Here is a 21,407-nt window from a genome sequence, read left to right on the forward strand (position 1 = left end):
TCGGTGCCTCTGAGGTGTTTGTTTTCCCCTCTCCCTGCAGAGAGCTCAGCTCAGGGCTGCCTTCCTGCTCTTTGCTCCTCATCCCACCCTTTGGACAAATCATCCCTGAGCTGGAGAGCGACCAAAATATCCGGGCAGGTTGTTCCTAAAACCCAGACAGCTCCAGAGCCGTGCTGGAGCCACGCCAGAGGGGAGCAGGATCGGGATTGCTCAGGGTGCTGGCACGGGGACAGCCTTTGGGAGTGCCCCTGCTTGTGCCACACTCCCAAAAAATCATCAGGGCCTTGGCTTGGGGCCGGAGCTCCTCCGAGCAGCCCCCGGGGCTCTCCGGCAGCGGCGACATCTCGGAGCTTCCCTGCCAAAGTCCCGGCGCCGCCGCCCAGGGCGGGGCCGGTAACGATTTTTTGGGATGGGTAACGATGATTTTTGGGGTGGGTGATGACTTTTGGGGAGGGTTGGGGCCGCGGCCGACGCGTTGGTGCCGGGCGGGCGAGTCCGGCTCTTCCAGCGCTGCAGGAAAACTCAAAATAAAAACCCCCAAGAAAAAGAAAAAAAAAACCAAAAAAACAACAACAACAAAAAAAAACCCAACCCCAATTCTGCGAAGTGAAACTCCACGGTAATGGGCATCTGTGGCAGGAGGATGTGCTCAATTCCTGCCAGCCCCAGCCTGTTCCAAGCTGGGGAATACAAACAACCTTCAGCTGCAGCAGCGGCTTATTAGCGCTGATATATCAGCGGCCGCGCGCTCGTTTGTCTCCTGTCAGCAGCAGCTGCTTATCCAGCAGATTTCCCGCTGTATTCCCGGGGAAACGGCCTGAAATTGATGTTCGCAAGCCGCGGCTGACTTTATAAGGAGCTGCTGTAACTCGTGGAGCGCAGGGGTGAGGCAGGAAAAGGATTAAGTCGGGTCTTATTTATAAGGAGTGAGAGCCGTAAATTTCCGGGAGGGTTTTAAATCTCGGCGCCCAGGGCAGGAGCTGCTGCTCATCCCTGGTGGTACCTTCTGTTCTCTGAGCAGACATTTCACACCGTGATTGAAACTCCTGTGGCATCTCCGAGTTCTCTGATAATAAATATAAAGTGGAGGAAAAAAAAAAAAGGGATTCAGGCTCAAAAAGCAGAAGAAAAAAAAAAATTCCATAGACTTTTGCTTTTCTTCGGATAATGGCGGATCTGAACCGTGAGGCCTCCGTGTGTTCTTTGAGAGGAAAAACTGAGTCTTTTCAAAAGAAAAGGTTTTTAGGTGCTCAGACCTCAAGAATAATGGAAATTAAAGGTCATGGTCTCAGCTGGCCTGAGAAAATTCAGGTTTGGAGTGAGGACAGTGGACTTTTCTACCTGAAACTGTTTGAGGCCTGGCCTAATCCTGTGTGGAAAAGGCAGAAGGAGGGAGGGCTGAGCCAGAAGCTGCTTTTGAGCTTGTTTGGATCCCCTTTGCCATCTCTGCAGCAAGTCCTGGGAGAACATTCCCATCAGGAGCATCCTGAAGTGCCCCTTCCACTCAGGGAGAGCCGAGGTGCTGCCAAGCCCCGATGGTGAAATTGCTTTTCCCGTCCCGTTTTCCCCTTTTTGGGGCTTAATTATGTGACATCTCATCTCAGTTGTTCGCTGGTTTTCACCCTCTCAGGGTGTCACTTCTCGTTCACCCTCTCTCCTGACCAGAAACTGGAGCCCAGGGCAGGTGTGGGTCACCCCTCAGGTACCTCCAGAGGTTGGTCTGACCCCTGCTTGGGGTGGAGCAGGGTTGTTCCTCTGAAATCTTGGTCGGTAGGGGCAGAAAACCTTCCTGGGGTTTTTCCTTTGTGCGGTGTGGGAAAGGAGGGAATCCAGTGGGACCTGGACAGGCTGGAGAGGTGAGCACGGGGAAAACTCATGAAGTCCATCTTAAGGGGAGAAGGGAAAAATCCAGGGAATGCTCAGAGTCCCCGAAGGGGCTCCAGGAGAGCTGGAGAGGGGCTGGGGCCAAGGCCTGGAGGGGCAGGACACAGGGAATGGCTTCCCACCGGGAAAGGGGACATTGGGCTGGGATCTTGGGCAGCAATTCCTGCCTGGGAGGGTGGGCAGGGGCTGGGCTGGAATTCCCGGATTTCCTGGGGCTGCCCCTGGATCCCTGGGAATGTCCAAGGCCAGGTTGGATCTGCCTGGGATAGTGGGGGTGTCCCTGCCCGTGGCAGGGGTGGGATGAAGATGCTCTTTGAGGTCCCTTCCCACCCAGAGAGTTCACCTGGGGGTGAGAACCTCCAAGGTTTCTCCAAGGGTTACAACCCTCTGTAAATTCCCGCTGATGTGGAGCGTGAGCTGCTCCAGGGATTTTCTCCTGCTCTTCCAGGAAGGGTCAGGAGCTCTGTCCCCTGTCCTCAGCAGGGTCCCAGGGTTTGGCCGCACATTTCCTCATCCTCTGCTTCCATCTGGGACATCTCAGTGCCACATGGAGGGGTCGAGGGCACTTGGAATGTCCAGCTGGAGCGTGGGAGGCTCAGGGGAGACTCACCGGGATTTGCCCCTCCCGAGGGGCAGCTGTGACAGGGACATGACCTGGGGAATGCCTGGAGCTGTGCCAGGGCAGGTTTAGGTTGGATTTAGGGAAAGATTCCTCATCCAGAGGGTGCTGGGCACTGCCCAGGCTCCCCAGGGAATGGGCACATTCCCAACTCTGCCAGAGCTCCAGGAGTGTTTGGACAGCGCTCACATGGGCAGGGTGGGATTTTTGGGGTGTCTGTGGCCAGAGGTTGGATGCACAATCCTGTGGGTCCCTCCCAACTCAGGATATTCCCTGATCCTCTCAAAACTCCTCGGCCACGGCAAAGAACTCGAGTGTCTGCTGGAAGTAATGAAGAAAAATCGCAGCCGGGCAGCGCCGTGCTTCCCGCAGCTTTCGGGGATGAGGAATTGGCACGAGCGGGGGGTTTTAAATAACCCATCGTGTCAGAAAAGCACAAACAAATGATGAAAAAAAAGCAAAGAGAAAAAAACCCCAGAGCTCTGCTAAACTTTACGGTTGCCATGCTTCATCTTCATTTTGGTGCAGGTGTTTGCTGGGAGGTGAGTGATGGACGCTCCGGAGCCTGGGAGCGGCGGCGGGCGGGAGATGGAGCACCCTGCCCTGCAGATGCACGGCTCGACTTCTTTTTTTTAAAATTAAAAAAAAAAACAAAACACATTTTTTTCCCCCCTCCTGCTGAAGATGGATGTCACCTGAAGATCCAAACCAACTTTGCAGAGCTGGGGAAAAAAAAAACCAAAACACCTTTTCCCGGCACAGAGATCAAACGTTGCCGTGCCGCGATGCCGAGCTGGGAACGCGGCGTAAGCGCCGCTTTAATCCCAGTTTAAACACGGCTTGTAAAGCCCTTGTAAGAGTCGGTGAGAGCTCCTAAGCCACGCCTTGGGTGTCAGGAAAGCGTGTTAAGAGTCTTTTGTGAGCGGTTTGAGGACATAATCTCCTGCTGGAGCTGTTCTCAGGGCAGCGCCGTGATCCCAGACCTCCCTCGTGGGGTTGCGCACGCAGGCACCGGGATCGCTCCCCGTGGCCTCAGCCTGGCAAGACCCCGAAGGGTTTCCCCGTTTTTATGGGTTTAATTCCTCTTGCAGACCCACCTGCCACGGAGAGGGTCAGGTGGTGGCTGGGAATGTCCAAGGTCAGGTTGGAGCAAACCTGGGATGGTGGGAGGTGTCCCTGCCCGTGGAATGAGATGGGCTTTGGGGTGCCTTCCCACCCAAACATTCCGTGATTCCCTGATAATCTGTAGGATGTTGTCTTGCCCGCGTGAAGAGAGCTCCTGTGAGCTCTGAGCACCCCAAAGCTCTCCTGGACTGGAGCTTCTCCCAGCTCCCAACAGGGCCTAACCCTTCCATCAGCCATGGGCACTTCCAGAGGGGGTTCCCTTGGGAGAAGGCACTGGTGACGTTGAGCACTGTGGGAAGATCCCATCACAGATGGGACACCCTGAGGAGGCTGGGCTGGAGAAGTTCTCTGGTGGCTGTAACTGAGGAGGTTTGGGCTGGTCTGGAGAAATTTTGGGCTGGTGGCTTTAACTGAGGGGACTGGGCTGGTCTAGAGGAGTTCTCTGATGGCTTTAACTGAGGAGGTTGGGCTGCTCTGGAGTTCTCAGCTGGCTGCAACTGAAGGAGGTTTGGGCTGGTCTAGAGACGTTCTGTGCTGGTGGCTGTAACCAAAGAGGTTGGGCTGGGCTGGAGAAGTTCTCTGGTGGCTTTAACTGAGGAGGTTTGGGCTGGTCTAGAGATGATCTGTCCTGGTGGCTTTGACTGAGGAGGTTGGGCTGGGCTGGCCTGGAGAAGTTCTCTTGTAGCTTTAACTGAGGAGGTTTGGGCTGGTCTAGAGATGATCTGTCCTGGTGGCTTTGACTGAAGAGGTTGGGCTGGCCTGGAGAAGTTCTCTTGTAGCTTTAACTGAGGAGGTTTGGGCTGGTCTAGAGATGATCTGTCCTGGTGGCTTTGACTGAAGAGGTTGGGCTGGCCTGGAGAAGTTCTCTTGTAGCTTTAACTGAGGAGGTTTGGGCTGGTCTAGAGATGATCTGTCCTGGTGGCTTTGACTGAGGAGGTTGGGCTGGGCTGGCCTGGAGAAGTTCTCTTGTAGCTTTAACTGAGGAGGTTTGGGCTGGTCTAGAGATGATCTGTCCTGGTGGCTTTGACTGAGGAGGTTGGGCTGGGCTGGCCTGGAGAAGTTCTCTTGTAGCTTTAACTGAGGAGGTTTGGACTGGTCTAGAGAAGTTTTCTGGCTTTAACTAAGGAGGTTGGGCTGAGCTGGAGAAGTTCTCTGGTGGCTGTAACTGAGGAGGTTTGGCTGGGCTGGAGAAGTTCTTGGGTAGCTTTGACTGAGGAGGTTGGGCTGCTCTGGAGTTCTCTGGTGGCTTTAACCAAGGAGGTTTGACTGGGCTAGAGAAGTTCTCTGGTGGCTTTCACTGAGAAGGTTGTGCTGGAGAAGTTCTCTGGTGGCTTCACCACCAGGGCTGCTCTGGAGAAGTTCTCTGGTGGCTTTGCCTGAGGAGTTTGGCTGAGCTGGAGAAGTTCTCTGGTGGCTTTCACTGAGAAGGTTGTGCTGGAGAAGTTCTCTGGTGGCTTCACCACCAGGGCTGCTCTGGAGAAGTTCTCTGGTGGCTTTGCCTGAGGAGTTTGGCTGAGCTGGAGAAGTTCTCTGGTGGCTTTCACTGAGAAGGTTGTGCTGGAGAAGTTCTCCGGTGGCTTCACCACCAGGGCTGCTCTGGAGAAGTTCTCTGGTGGCTTTCACTCAGAAGGTTGTTCTGGAGAAGTTCTCTGGTGGCTTCACCACCGAGGCTGCTCTGGAGAAGTTTTCTGGTGGCTTTCACTGAGAGGGTTGTGCTGGAGAAGTTCTCTGGTGGTTTCACCACCGAGGCTGCTCTGGAGAAGTTTTCTGGTGGCTTTCACTCAGAAGGTTGTTCTGGAGAAGTTCTCTGGTGGTTTCACCACCGAGGCTGCTCTGGAGAAGTTTTCTGGTGGCTTTCACTCAGAAGGTTGTTCTGGAGAAGTTCTCTGGTGGCTTCACCACCGAGGCTGCTCTGGAGAAGTTTTCTGGTGGCTTTCACTGAGAAGGTTGTGCTGGAGAAGTTCTCTGGTGGCTTCACCGCCGGGGCTGGTCTGGAGAAGTTCTCTGGTGGCTTTCACTGAGAAGGTTGTGCTGGAGAAGTTCTCTGGTGGCTTTCACTGAGAAGGTTGTGCTGGAGAAGTTCTCTGGTGGCTTCACCGCCGGGGCTGGTCTGGAGAAGTTCTCTGGTGGCTTTCACTGAGAAGGTTGTGCTGGAGAAGTTCTCTGGTGGCTTTCACTGAGAAGGTTGTGCTGGAGAAGTTCTCTGGTGGCTTTCCGTCCCTGACGCGTGTCTGTCTGTCCCGCAGGGGAAGGTGGCCCAGACCGCCTGCATGTCGGCCTGCAAACACCTGTCCACGTCGCTGCTGCAGCTGCTGCTGGAGGCCGAGGTGAGGCAGCTGACGCTGGGCGCCCTGCACCAGTTCAACCTGGACGTGGAGGAGTGCGAACGTAAGAGCCCGACCCGCCACCCCTGTCCTGTCCTCGGGAATCCCTGCCCTGCCTCGGGTCTTTGGGAAAGGTTTAAACCCAGGTGTAAGGTGTAAATACAGGTCTAAGATTTAAATCACGCTCTCAGAGCGTGCGTCTCCCTAGGCTGAATTCATATAGTTCGTATAAATGCTCAGAAATATGAAAATTAAATTAAATTAAATTAAAACCTTCCGAGAAACTAAAATATAACCTTCCGAAAAGCTTAAATATAACCTTCCGAAAAACTAAAATATATATAGATCCGTGCAGGCATAAAGTAAAAACGCAAGCTTAGTTTTTTGAATAAAAACTGAAGTAGCCGGTAAGAAAGAAAAGCCCTGAAATCGAGTTTAAAGTTCAAGTAACATTGAACAGTCGGTTAAATTCTAGTCCTAAAAAAAAAAAATTAATGTAGCTTTACTTAAATGCAACAAATAAAGAAAAAGTATAAAATAAATATAATATAAAATATATAAAAGTTGAACAGTCGGTTAAATTCTAGTCCTGACAAAAATAATGTAGCCTTACTTAAATGGAACAAATGAAGAAAATATATAAAATAAATAAAAAATAAAATATATAAAAATATATAAAATATAAATAAATAATATATAAAAATATATAATATATATAAATATATATATTTATATTTATAAAATATATAAAAGAAATAAAGAAAAATAAAGAAATATATAAATAGAATTTGTATAAGAATTTACGCTTGCCTTCGGACATCAATTTTAAGTCCGACGCTATTGTAAAAAAAATCATCTAAGTGCCTAATTAGCTAAAAATTGAACAAAACCGCACTACTCTAAAAGCACACACACGCACGTCTCACAAAAACACCGAGACCGCTGTTATCACTACTGCTGATAAGATGCTCACAAGACACCGACTCCTCACACCCCAGCCGCTTCTCCTGAGAACTTAAAAACTTTGTGTCAGAGAATCTGCGCGTGCTGCTGCGAGCTCCAGCGGCTTTGCCTTCAAAAGGCTCATTTAGCAATGCGATAAAAGATTTCTTTCACAACTCCCCATCACCATACTCTTAAAATAATATAAAATAAAATAATATTATATATATATATATAATGTGGCCCACACCTGAAATGACTTTGGCCCACGAGTTTTGAGGGTGGAAGATCAGCTCTGCTTATGAAATATTTGTTGAGCAGACATGAGAAAAGGTTTTAATCTAAGTTACTGCAGGGTACGGACCAGAAAGATTTATTAGTATATAAACCAAAAAGATTTGCCATATAGAAACCAATTACTATATTTAACCCGATTATTATATTTCAATATATATTTTATATATAAAAAAAATTATATGAATCTATAATATGGCCCACACATGAAATTATTTTGGCCCATGAGTTTTGATCACCTCTGGTTATAAAATGAGTTATTTGTTGACCAGAGAGGAGAAAATGAAGAAAAGGTTTTAGTTGAAGTAACTACAGGGTACAAACCAAAAATAATTATTCGTGCGTTACATGAAATGATGCGTGACATTCAGGTGTTTTTATTAAAATGATATTTATAAATATATGTATATATTAATATATATGTATTTTACTATACATATATATACATCCGATAAATATTATAAAATATTATGCTACTTATAGTATATAAAATATAAATATTATATAGTATGCATAGTATATGATATATAAATATTATACTAAACGTAGATATTATACTATACATGTATATATTTAATGTATATTACTATACAAATATATACATAACATAACATTATATTATATCAGATTATATTATATTATACTATATTATATTATATATTAATATAGAAATATGTATATGTATGTTTGTATTTCTATTAATACATTCATTTATATTTATATTTATATTTATATTTATATTTATATTTATATTTATATTTATATTTATATTTATATTTATATTTATATTTATATTTATATTTATATTTATATTTATATTTATTTATACTGGAAAGATAAATGACGTAAATTAGGAATCAAAAGAATGGGAGAGATTAGGAATCAAAAGAATGGGATAGATTAGGAATCAAAAGGAATAGGAGAGATTAGGAATCCAATGGAACCTCCCACCAAATTGACCATGGTGTACAGAGTCCTTTCCCTAAACCTCCAGAGGATCCCAAGAAATCCAAGTTTGACTCTTCCCTTTCCTCTCCAGCGCCGCCTTGATGTTCTCCAGGCCGTCCCCACCTTTTGGGACGGAGTGTTTTAAAAACAGGAGGGGGATTGGAGTGTGTGAATGAAAAATCAGATTATTTGTGTATTTATTCATCAGTTTATTTCTGAGGAGCTGGGGCTGCCCCATCCCTGGAAATATTCGGGGCAGGGCTGGATGGGGCTTGGAGCACCTGAAGGAGTTTCTAGATGTTCCTCACCAGTTCTGGTCCTCTCCCGGCCTCAGCCCCTTGTCCTCTCTGCATTTGACAAAATTCGCGTTCGGCAAAATGGGAATTTTGTCCTCTTTGCGCCCAGTCAGAGTGATGGAGATGAGGTGACAAAGTGACGAAAAGCGACTGCAGCTCCTCACAGGGGTGTGGAGCATCGTGGTGCCACCACCAGGGCTCTGCTCCCAAACCTGCTGTGTTCCCATGGGTGCCTGCCTAGGGACAACTCCTGGAGCTGGGAATAACGGGAAGAGTTTGTCATCCACAATAATTCCTTTTTTTTGGCTGCAAATGCTCCAAACCCGGCAGTTTTCCACCCCATCCGAAACGTGGATCAGGGAGCTGCAGCTCTTCCCTAAAAGCTGCCAAGGAAGATGGATGGCATTTCACAGCAGGCTGGGAAGCACAATTCCTTAAATTTTGGTTGTTTGGATAACCCCAGAGCAGGTGACTGTAGCCCTGGCTCCGTGCCTGAGGTGTTTTGAGTTTTTCTGAAATTCTTTTCCCCGGGGAATTTTCTGTAAACAGGAGAAATATTTTAACTGTAATTTTGTTATTCATTCCTTTTCCCTAAGAGGGAATTCTCCTTGATGTCCCTCTGGTGTGACCAGTGTGAGTGAAGAGGTTTGGCCTTTGTGTCACCAATCCAACTGATCTGTGTGAAATGGTATAAAAGGGAGACGCAGCCCAAAAATTGAAAATTTTTTTGCAATTTTTCCAGCAGGAATTTTGCACTTTTCCAGTTTTTTTTTCTGAAATTTTTCTGAAAATTTTCGGCCTTCTGAGTCTCAGAGTCTGTCTCGCTGTGGTGTCAAACAGTGCCAGGTGACACCAACCCCAGCAGGGTCAGGGACCTGTCCCCAGGTGCCACCAGAGCAGGGAATGGAGATGGATGCTGGAGCTGGAGCCTCCCCATCCATCACTGTCAGCCCCAGGAGAGACAAAATCCTTTTCCTTTCCAGCACCAGAACTGTGTCCCCTCACCCCCACGGGTCTGCCTGGTGCCTCTGCTGCTCCTGGGCATCACTTTAATTTGGTTTTTTTTCCGAGCAGGAACCCATCAAGGTTTGAATTTTTCCATGAGGGAAGTGACGTGTTCAGGAAATTAATTCCAGTTTGCAAGGTTGGGGTTTATTCTTGGGTTTTTTGGTGATTTTTTAAAGCTTTTATTTTTTTTTTTCACCCGAAAGCACAGGTGTGAATCTCAACATCCTCACAGCACCGGTTTGTGCCTCTGCCTCCGTCCTCTTCCTCCCCACAAATTCCCAAACCTTGCCCGATCCAGCAGTTTTATCTTGCACTTATCACGTTAAAATAAGATTTTATATCTGTTTGGGGCACTTCCAGTGAGTGCCATGAAGAGGGAATGGGGCTGCAGGGTTTTGAAGGAGAGGTGAGGTGAATTGAGGAAATCGTTTAATTGTACGTTAGGCGTAGTTTGAAGGTGATGAAGATAATTTTCTCCCTTCCTTGTCTCCCAGAACGCATCCTTAATCCAAGATTTAACAGTGCAATGGGATTTTTTCATTCCTACGTGCCCCGCCCTGCTCTTTTTGAACTGATAAATCCATATAAAAACATGTATTTTGATAAATACATAATTTTTCCATCCCCCCCTCTACCTCAGACGTAGCGGGGATCAAATGTAACAACCCAGATTTGGAGGCGACGGCCGAAAAAATCCCAAAGAAACGGGGCTGTTCTCACTCCTAGGAAGCGTTTCCCATCTCCATAACGGGTTCCAGCAGTGGCTGAGGGGTTTTCACAATCCTTAGATCGTAAAACGAGCAATTCCCTCATCTCCAAAGTCTTTCCACCGCTGCTTTATGGGAAGTCAAAAGCGCCCTAAAAATGAACGTTTCAAATCCCGGGAAATTCCCTCTTTTTAGTTGGGCCCCTCTCCCGGGGATCAGCCAGGCACACACACACAGATGCCTCTGCTGGGTTGAGGAATTCTCCATCCCAACAGATTGTCCCCAAAATCCCACATGGATCCCGGCACAGCCATTCCCCACCTCCTCCTTGGCTGCCTCATCTGGGAATTTCTCACATGGAAATCCTGGGATTTGGGTTTGTCCGTGATGCCGGAGTCATCCTCCCCCTTGGCATGATCCCAAGGACTCCCAGGTGTTCTCCCGACCTGTGATCCGTCAGGGATCGGAGTTTGTGGTGCTGGAGTTAGGAAATCCCTGACTGGTGTCTGTCCTGCTGCAGTGCGCCAGGAAAACCCGGGATTTGCGGGGGGAAAAAATGGGAATGTTGCAGTGGAGAGATGGGAAGATTTAAGCAGAACAGATCAGGAGAGGAATGTCCACCCCACATCTTTTGGTGTGCCTCAGGTCCTGGGGTCAGAGAGACCCTGGAGGGGCTGGAGCGTGTCCAGGGAAGGGAAGGGAGCTGGGAAAGGGGCTGGAGAATTTCCGAGGGAGCTGGGAAAGGGGCTGGAGAATTCCCGAGGGAGCTGGGAAAGGGGCTGCAGAATTCCTGAGGGAGCTGGGAAAGCGGCTGGAGAATTCCTGAGGAGCTGGGAAAGGGCTGGAGAATTCCTGAGAGAGCTGGGAAAGGGGCTGGAGAATTCCTGAGGAGCTGGGAAAGGGGCTGGAGAATTCCTGAGGAGCTGGGAAAGGGGCTGAGCCTGGAGAAAAGGAGGCTCGGGGGGGACCTGGTGGCTCTGCACAAGTCCCTGCCAGGAGGGGACAGTTGGGGGGATTTGGGATCTGCTCCCATGGAACAGGGACAGGACACAGGGAATGGCTTCCCAGTGCCAGAGGGCAGGGATGGGTGGGATATTGGGAAGGAATTCCCGCCTGTGAGGGTGGGCAGGCCCTGGCACAGGTGGCCCAGAGAAGCCCCTGGATCCCTGGAAGGCCAAGCTGGACCCCCAGCCTGGCATTGGACACTTCCAGGGATGGAAATTCCACAGGCTCTTGAGCTGGTGGTGGGATGGGCACAGTTCACGTTTGCTGGTGTTGGTATTTAATGATCTGAGAACTTCGCATCTGCCAGGACACATCCACTGTGCTCCAGAGGTCTGGGAACCTCTGGAGATCCATGACCCGACTCTTAAACCAATCCTATGGATTCTGTTCCAGATTTCTTGGCTCTCCAACGTCCTTCTGAAGAGCTTCCTTTCCTTCAGCTCGAAAAACATCTCATGGTCAACCCCTGAGGAGTCCCTCCCTGGGGCTGTGGGTGCTCCTCAGCCCTGCCAGTGTCCCATGAGTGGGACCACTCCTTCCTGGGCAGCGACTGCACTCCAGGCCCATCTTTGTTCCATCAGAGGAACGATTGATGGGGAGGGAGAGGACTTTTCCTTTAATCTGACCCAGTTCAGAGTGTTTTGGGTGACTCCTCCCTCTTCCCACAGCTCTCTAAAATTACCCAGATGGGAACGAGCTTTGAGAGCTCGGGCTGTAATGGGGAACAGCTTTGGAGCAGGGTTGTGTGGGAACGGTGTGGGAGAAGCTCAGTACGGGAACTGGGCGAAGGAGAAGCTCAGTGTGGGAATTGGGATCTTCTCTCCGTTCCTCTTGCCTCAGTTCCTACCCAACATTTCTCCCTTTTTCCCCACCTGTGAGCTTCTCCGGAGTCCAGGCATGGATTTGGTCTTCGGCCTCAGTGTCCTCAAGGTGTCACTTTGTTCCTGTGGATATGGAGCAGGAGGTCCCATAACTGGGCTTTTCTAGGACAGCTTTCTCAAGCTTTATTCCAGGAGGTCCCATCACCAGGCCTTTCTAGGACAGCCTTCCAAGACTTTATCCACTTGGCTTTTCCAGGACAGCCTTCCAAGGTTTTATCCCAGGAGGTCCCACCACTTGGCCTTTCTAGGACAGTCTTCCAAGGCTTTATCCCATGAAGTCCCATCACTTGGCTTTTCTAGGACAGCCTTCCAAGGCTTTATCCACTTGGCTTTTCCATGATGGCCTTCCAGGGCTTTATCCAAGGAAGTCCCATCACTTGGCTTTTCTAGGATGGCCTTCCAAGGCTTTATCCCACAAAATCCCATCACTTGGCCTTCCAGGGCTTTGTCCAAGGTGGTCCTATCACTTGGCTTTTCTATCTAGGACAGCCTTCCAAGGCTTTATCCACTTGGCTTTTCTAGGATGGCCTTCCAAGGCTTTATCCCAGGAAGATGACTTCAAGATCTCCGTCCTCCCTTGAGGAATCCTGAGATGGTTGATTCCCTAGATCTTTTCAGCAGATTGGTCCACATTGCCTTCCCTGGGAGCCGCTTCAGCCTCCATCTCGGAGGTGCCATCACGAATCCAGTGAAATTCTGAGGAATTCTCGCCCTCAGATGACGTTTTTGAGGGATGAAGTCACGGGCTGGGAGCGTTTTTACCGCTCAATCCGTGCAGGGCCCTGTCCCCGCGTGCGCAGCCGCGCCGGGGGCACGGGGAGATCCCCCCGTTGGCTGTAATTAATTAATTTACAGTGGATGTCTCTTTTCTGCCGCGCCTTTGAACTCTTTATTCTTTGTCCATTGTAAAGGGGCTTAACGGTTCCTGTTCCTTGATTCTTTCATCAGTGAAATGTTTTGGAAGAGGGGTTGGAGTCCCCCTGTGACCTGCCCTGGGTGGCCCAAGCCTGTAGACCTTGCAAAGACATTACTTTTTTGGCCTGAACACAAACCCCTCAAACCTTTAGCCTGGCTAAATGCTTTGTACAAACGGCCGCATACTGATCTGCTCTATTCTCCGGTGATTTTCTGCTCAAGGGGCTGCTCTGTAGGTTGCTTGCTATGTTTGCCACTTGCCTTGGTCGTGAAGGCAGAACAAAGAAGGAATCCGACAGTACCGAGGCCAACGCTGCGCTCGGGTCGTTCCGAGAAAATTATCCTGAAATCTGCTTGAAGAGATTAAACCCAAGAAGAACTGGCTGTGTCTCTCTCCTCTAAAGCCCCGCTCTCTCCTCTTTGTTTCTCCTCTTTTCGCCCCGAGACTTTGTTCGTTCCTGCCGCAGAATGAGCTGGTGGCATTGGTATGTAAAGTGCGAGCTGCGATTACGGGAGGTGCAGCTCCTTCTCCAGCAGCCCAGGGCAAGCATTGCATTCATTCCTCCTGCAGCTTTTCCGAGTGTCTGGGGCTGAATTCCTGTTCTCCTCGCTTCTGGGATGTGAAAAACATCAGCTCCTACATCGTGTCCTCTTGGACGCAAAAAAAAAAAAAATATCAGCTCCTACGTTGTTTCTTCTGGAACACAAAGAATATCGGCTCCTAAACAATTTCTTCTGGGAGACAGAGAATATCAGCTTGGATGTCATTTCCCTTCCTCTGTGTCAATCGTAGAATCCCAGAATTGTCGAATTTGTGTGGGAAAGGACCTTAAAGACCATCTCCTTCCAGCCACGGGCAGGGACACCTCGCTCTAGAAGGTTCTAGAGCTTTGTCGATGTGTTGATTAATCTTTTGATGAGAATTGCGGTTCAATTAAGTGTTGTCTCAATGTGTGACCATCCTAAGGGTCACTCCATAACTCTCCCAGCTCCATGCAGTAGCTTCCTTAGGAATCACAGATTGGCTTGGGATGGAAGGGACCTTAAAGACCATCTCATTCCAGCCATGGGCAGGGTCACCTTTCTCTGGAAGGTTCCAGAGCATTAATTCAGTATTTTGATGAAAATTAAATCAGGGTTGGCTCGATGTGCTGCCATCCTAAGATTTGGAGGGCAGTGTCACTCCATAACTTCCCCAGCCTTCCTTGGGAATCACTGATTGGGTTGGGATGGAAAAGACCCTAAAAGCCATCCAGTTCCGACCCCTCCGTGGGCAGGGAACCGTGGGAAGAGACAAGGGGCAGAGACAGCAAAAGGTGAGCTGCCAAGGAGCAGCCGTGTCTTGGGATGAAATCTCTCTTGGGATAAAATCTGTTTTGGGATGAAATCTGCCTTGGGATGAAATCTGCCTTGGAACGGAATCCGTCTTGGGTTGCTCACAAGCAGCTGACAGTGGTGATAAATTCACCAGCCTTGTGAGAACATTCACAATCACAGGCATTTTCTCATGAGGATTTGAAGTTCATGCTTTGGGGAAGATCTTAAATTTCCCAACTCCGTGTGTGCTCCTAAATAGATGCTGAACAGCTGTGAGGCCCTTGATCCAAAATAGAAACTCGCTTTCCTCACAGTCCTTCCAGGGTTTCTTTTCCAGGATTTCTCCAAGTGTAATCAGGAACATGAGGTGACCCCATCCTTGGAGGGCAGGACATCATGGTTGGGTTCCTCAACCCAGGGACATCTCTGACCCTGAGCCGCCCAGGGGAGTTTCACCTCTTGAGAAGGTGCTCAGCCACCGTTTCTCACTTCCAAACGTTTTCAGTTTCTCAGGTATCGCTCTTTTCCAAAGCGGGGCGTTTCGGGATTGATGTGGCTTTCGGGATAATTGTTCCAGATGGGACAGTGGGGCGTAGAGGGGATGTGTAAAGATGATTTATCCCTTGCAGATCAGAGTCAGAGAGTTTGGGTTGATCCTCCCTCCCCGCTGGCTCGGGCAAGCTGCAGTCAAGTTTTATAGCAAACCTACATTAAAATGCCTTTGCGGTTAGGATTAATTAAAACAGTTTTTGAGGGACGCATGTGAAGTCACTTTTGGGCTCTTTGGACCCGGAATATTGCGGGATTGGTCAGTGGAACTGGCTGGAGCTGGGCAGCTCCGATCTCCAGGAACCATGGAATGGTTTGGGTGGGAAGGGACCTTAAAGATCATCCAGTCCCGTGTTGTGCCATGGACAGGGACACCTCCCACTGTTCCAGTGTCCAGCCTGCCCTGGGACACTTCCAGGCATCCAGGGGCAGCCACAGCTTCTCTGGACATCCTGCGCCCCACCCTCAGAGGGAAGAACTTCCTCCTGTCCATCCCTGCCCAATCCCATCCTGTGCAAAACTCCACAACCACGGACGGTCCCTGCCGACTTCGGTTTGTGCTTTTCCTACCCGAGATCTAAATGTGAGCAGTCACGTCCGTAGTTTCTCTTTTCGTGTTTTTATTGCTCCTCTCGACTCGTAACTTCAGACGAGAGCGATGATTTCCCAGCCGCGTTTGCTCTCGTCCTGCGGCGGTTGTCACTTGAGTGATCACCGCGAAGATGAGCGATGGCTTCAATCTCAAAGCTCTTCTGGCATCCGAGACTATTAAAAAGCAGAGTCTGAGGAGTGTCCCCTGTGCCCCTGGAGGTGCCTTGTGTCTGGCTTGAAGGATGTTCTCCATCCCGAGGTTTTAATGGAAGGTGGAGCAAGGGAGCTGATTAATAACCCTGCTTTGCTGCCCCGGAACGAGGCGGTTGGGGGACAGGACTGAATCCTGGTGCCTCACTCATTAATCTCTTCTTGTTGGAGCCGAGGGGCTGCTCTGTGATTGGGCTGCTCTGGGAAAGCTTTAGAAATGGGAGCGGGATGATTTATGTTCCCCATTTCGTGGCGTTGGCTTGGAGATATGAAAACTTTTGGGAGGACGAGTGTTCCAGGTGAAGAGACCACCTGACATGAAATCGCTCTGTCCATTGGTACCTCTGCTTAGCCATGGAGACAAAAGGCAAAATCCTCCTTCCACACTGCCCAGCCATCCCTAATCCTCATCTTTGTGGAGCTCTAGGAGCTGTTGGAGGGTTCCTGTAGGGTGAAAACCGGGATACATGGGCGATAATCTGGATAAACTGAAAAATCTGGATTTGGTGCATATTTTCCCTCCTTCCTCCCTTTTCGGGCTTCATCCCAAGAAAACATTTCATCCCTCCAGCACCTCCAAGTGCCTGCAGGAGCCACGCCACTCCACCGCAGGCAGATGCTCCCCCTCGAGCCTTGGGTGTCGTTGAGCTGTGGCCTCACAAACCAGGTCCCCTCAGCGCCGGGAGGGCGTGAGGAGAGCGGAGATGAAGCTGTAACTGCAGAGGGTGAAAATGAACTGAAGTTGGGCAGAACCGACCTCAAAAGGCGCCCCTGGATGCGGCTTCGCGAGCATTCCCAAGGAAAAAGCTGCCAAATGCCATGGAAGAACCAAGGTCCTCTAACGTGGATCCATTCAAGCCCCTTCAGCGGTTTTTAGGTTTGGTTTTAAAGAATGGATTAGGAGGGGGAAAAAAAAAAAATGAACGACCCGAAGTATGAAATTTTGGCCAGATTAGCCTGGAAGGAGATAAAATGTGGCCTCGGAAATATTCTCTTCGCTTCGGGAGGCCAACGTTATTCAGTTGTCAGATGTCTTCATCCACCAGAAATAAAAATGCCACCCAACGGTTCTCCGCGTTCGGGGCTGACCAAGAGGCGCCATCACCAGATCATGCAAATAATCTGCCGCCTGATAATTAATGACGCGGCCGGGCATATTTTTTTGATGAATGCTCGTGGGGCCTGGTGACAGGCGTGAAATTAGAAAATTCCTTCAGCGCCCTAAAATATAAATAGCTTTCGGAACTGAAAAGGGTTTCACAGCTGAAGATTTTATTGTGTTGAGAGGAAAAACTTTTCCACCCCCCCGTCCCCCCCTTTCTTCTGGGCGAGTTGTTTGTCCGTTCACAAAACAAATACTCTGGAGCCCAGTGCGGCTCATGGGAATAAATTTCAGGTCGAATTAGTACAGTTTCCTTGCTGTCAGGACGGTGGAATTAATGGTGTTTTGATGACACGAATTTTGAAGGGCGAACAAAGACGCTGAAGGGAGGGAGACATGACTCCTTAGAAGCGCGGTCCTCCTCTCCCCCAGCCTCTCTTGTCTTCCCTGTCATCCGTCTGCCAATCTCCCTGTCCATGGTTAGTTAAAGGCGCTTTTTATCCTCTTTTCTTTCCCACAGAGTTTGCCAGATCCGGCCCAGTGCCTGGGTTCCAAGGGGACACGCTGCAGTTGGCCTTCATCGACTTGAGACAAGTAAGTCTTTGTGTTTTTGTTTTTTGTTTTGCTTTTAAGATGTGTGACTGAAGACCATCAGGTCTTAAGGGAAGGGGAGAGGAGGGGAAACGGCGTCAGTGATTTACGCCAGAGACCTATATTTCCCCCCCTCCTCCTCCTCTTCTCGTCCCCTCGAAGCCACCTCCTTGCCCGGCGCTCCTGGAGATGGTGGAGGTGAAAAGGGCTGGTGGAAGGGGGCGAGGAAGAAAGCCAGGCCTGACCCTGGCCAACGGGGTCCATTGTGCCGCCCTTGGCTTCTGCGGAGGGACCGCGGCGACTCCGAGCAGGTGCTGGGAACAGAGAGAGCAGTGATGCAGAGCCCGCCCGCCTCGGGGGGACCTTTGTTCCCAGAGAATGCCCACCGAGGCGTTTGCGAGGGCGGAGGGATTTGCATTCCCCTGCATCCGTGCCCGTTTGTGTCCCCTCTCCATGTCACACCCCCCCTCCCCGGTCCGCTCTTCCACAGATGCTCCCCGGGCCAGGAGTGACAAAGTGGCTCTTGGGGACGATGGTTGGGGAAGGCTCCGCCCTCCCATCGGTGGCCACCTCTGGAGGGGGGCCCCCGTTGGAAGCCAAGTTGACCGTAGCAGGTACTGAGGGCTGCCTGTGGGGCTTGGCAGCCAATTTTGGGAAAAGGGCCATTCTGGGGAGCCGTTTGTTTTGGGGAGAAACGGGCATCATTGATACGCTAGGCCCGGGGCCGGGGGGGGAAAAGTGAGGTGGTCCTGTCATCTCTTGGCACTGAAGATGGATGGGTTGGAGAGAAAAGTCTGAATGAAGTAAAGGGCTCAATGACTGATGCTTCTCTCCTATTAAAACAATCTTTTTTTGTCCGTTAAACCCCCCTGGCTTTGTCCCTGCTGCCATCATGATGCAGTGCCTCTTGTTCGCGGCCTTGACGTCGTTTGCATTCTGAGAACTTTCGGGTGCCGAGGGGTTATTTCTTTAAATCTGCATAATCCCTTGTATCGATGAATCTTTGCCTCTGGTTCGTGCTGGAGCCGCTTTCAGCTTTCAGGGTTTGAGAACCTCCTCAGGATCCAATTGATGTGCGGGGAGCCATCTGTCATCCCACGACACTTGTGTTTGACTTTAATAACATCGGGACGCCGCTCTCCGGGCCCGGGCCCGCCAGGAAATGCCAAAATTTGTTTGCAGAACGGTCCCGGCAGCTCCATGGGAGAGGTGTGCGTTATCACCCGGGGCTGCGTTGACACTTTTATCTTCATTTAGCTCCTCGGCACTTTATTGACCATGGCCTCTGGGGTGTGAGGGGATGTGGAGGCTTTGGGCCTTTTCCAAGCACCAGGCCGGGGATTTTGGAGGGGGAAGCTCTTGGAAGAGTGAAACGCCTGAAAACGGCTCGGTGAGGTCGAGCAGTGAAATGTTTGTGTGGTTCTTGAGCAGCCAAAGGGACCCAGCTCGGGTGAGGAGAAGGAGGAGGAAGAGGAGCAGGAGCTTCTTCAGTCCTTCATCCTCTGTCCAATGGGTGTCTGACCATGGAAGTTCCGTCTTTGTTTCGGGAGGTGTTCCCAAGTTTCATTCTTGCATTTATAAACAGCAGCTCCTCTGGATCTCCAGGCCAGTTTGGAAATGTTTGTGTGGTTCTTGAGCAGCCAAAGGGACCCAGCTCGACTGAGGAGGAGGAGGAGGAGGAGGAGGAGGAGGAGCAGGAGCTTCTTCAGTCCTTCCTCCTCTGTCTAGTGGGTATCTGACCATGGAAGTTCCGTCTTTGTTTCGGGAGATGCTCCCGAGTTTTGTTCTTGCATTTAAAAACAGCAGCAGCTCCTCTGGATCTCCAGGCCAGGTTGGACAAGGATTTTAGGAACCTGGGACACAGTGGGAAGTGTCCGTGCCCATGGCAGGGGCTGGGACTGGATGGGCTTTAAGGTGCCTTCCCACCAAAACCATTCCAGGGTTCTATTGTGAATATCCAAGGGGAAAGGGCAGGAACAAGTTCCCGGTGAGGATGGGAAGTCCTGGATCTGCTGGATGATGAGGGAAAGAACGAGGTGCTGTACAGATGATGGAGAAGAGCTGACCCGTCCCTGACTTATCCAGTAGCAAGGAAAGATGGGGCAGTTCCCACTCCTTGGTCCTGTCGGTGACCTGATCTGGTGGAATGCTGGAATGTTGGAATGTGTCACCAGACTCCATCCAAGCAAAGCTCTGGTGGCTCCACTGTGGCCACCAGACCTCCAGCACTCCCAAAACTTCCTGTTGGACAGCAGCTCCCAGCTCCAGCTGGGAGCAGGGAGAGGTGGGAAGGTCATGGATGTGAAGGTCTTGGATTGTTCTTTGACTCGTCTTGACATCTTTCTTTCTGAACTTGGCATTCTTTCTCTTTTATGTCATGAAATTCAACTGAAATAGAGTAGATTAAATGGGATATTGGGAAGGAATTCCTGCCTGGGAGGGTGGGGAGGGGCTGGGCTGGAATTCCCACTTTTACTGGGGCTGCCCCTGGATCCCTGGAAGTGCCCAAAGCCGGGTTGGACATTGGGATAGTGGAAGGTGTCCCTGTCCATGGCTGGGAGTGGAATGGGATGAGATTTCAGGTCCCTTCTGTCCCAAACCATTCCATGATTCTGTGAAATGCCACCACGATGTTGATTTGGATGGAATGACCTGGATGGGGGAAGGAGGGAGGAGAAATGACTGGGGAAAAAAATCTCCAAAGTAGGGAAATTAAAGAGATTTAAATTTAAATGTTAAAAAAAAAAAAAAAATCAGTTGGAGCTGTTAGAAAACATTCGTAAATCCGAGAAAACTTTCCCGGTAGTGGGGGATAAATAAAAGGAAATGACCAAAATGAATAAAATACGAAATGTTGGGAAAATGTGGTGACTTGGTTTGTGCCTTGGTACAGATCCTTGTAGTGGGGAATAAACCCTAAAAAGATGTCACTGTTCAAAGGCATCAGGGTTTGTCCTTGTCCAGAGCAGCAGACTCAAGTTTAGCACATCACAATCCTGATTTTCCCCTCGTGCCCAAGGAAATCGGGAGCAATTCCATCCCTGCCTGGGAAAAGAGGAAGAGCCAAGCGCAGAGAATCAAAATCACTATTTGGAGCAGGCAGAAGTGTAAAATGGGGCTTGATTTCCTAATCTGGGACAATTCTAAATCCACAAATACCATTAATGAAGTCGTAAAGGAAGCCAGCTCCCACCTCAAGTCCTTCTGTAGGAGTGAGACTCTAAATATTTAAAGTTTTCCAAGGAAGGAATATTTGCTCTTCCCCCTTCCTGTTTAAACGTTGCTCTTGCTCACTCAGTTCTGCATTTTAAAAACCCGAAATACATTCAGTCCCATGAATAACCCTGCTGAGACCTGGAATAATCAGCTCCTCTGGATCTTCACCCCTCAATGTCCAAACACCCCTGGAGGTCTGCGGGTGCTCTCGGGTCATTCCCGAGCCTGCCTGTGGAATCATTTTGGCTGGAAATGTTTTAATTTGGGGGTTTTCCTGGGTTTGCTGTGAGGAGGTTGGTGCAGGAGGAGGGTTCTGTGAGGTCTCCCTGCAATCCCCGGCCACGCTGGTCTCTCCCAGAAGCCAGATCAGCGCTCGTGGCTCCTTTCCAAGGAAAATCCGTCTCCAGCACTTGAGGAATTTTCACTCTGGGCTGCAGGGAAGGGAACGCGCTCGGTGATTAGAGCTGCCTCCTCCCAGCCTCTCCCTCTGTCCAGGGAATGATAAATCCCGAGGGCTGGATTCCCCCTGCAGGTGCCAGCCCCAGCTCCCAGGGGTGCTTGGACCAGGGCAGGCGTTTCAGCATCAGCTCCTCAAACCCCGACAGTGAGGTCGAGGCAGGCAAGGTCAGGCTTAGGTGGGATCTTGGGAAGGAATATCTGGCTGGGCTGGAATGCCTGGATTTGCTGGGGCTGCCCCTGGATCCCTGGGAATGCCCAAGGCCAGCTTGGATCCACCTGGGATGGTGGGATGTGTCCCTGCCCGTGGTTGGGGTGGCTCTGGATGGGATTTAAGGTCGCTTCCAACAAAACCCATTCCATGACTCTGCTGCTGCTTGTCCCATGGGAAAGTGCTTTGTGTGTAATTTCCTCATGTTGGGTTCCA

General features: G+C 49.9%; 1 protein-coding gene across 1 annotated transcript in view; it reads left to right on the top strand.

Annotated features, from left to right (window-relative positions):
* The window catches only part of EXOC6B (exocyst complex component 6B), a 235,023-nt gene extending 217,395 nt beyond the window's left edge, over positions 1–17,628 (top strand). Inside the window, 2 exon segments of the mRNA XM_066185120.1 lie at positions 5,875–6,016; positions 17,238–17,628. Coding sequence (XP_066041217.1) covers positions 5,875–6,016; positions 17,238–17,362 — 267 coding nt within the window. The 3' untranslated portion in view covers positions 17,363–17,628.
* The last annotated feature ends 3,779 nt before the right edge of the window (positions 17,629–21,407 follow it).

Source organism: Chamaea fasciata, unplaced genomic scaffold, assembly GCF_029207755.1.
Source record: "Chamaea fasciata isolate MVZ Bird 193981 ecotype frontalis unplaced genomic scaffold, bChaFas1.0.hap1 SCAF_6, whole genome shotgun sequence".
In the NCBI taxonomy this organism is placed as follows: Eukaryota; Metazoa; Chordata; class Aves; order Passeriformes; family Sylviidae; genus Chamaea; species Chamaea fasciata.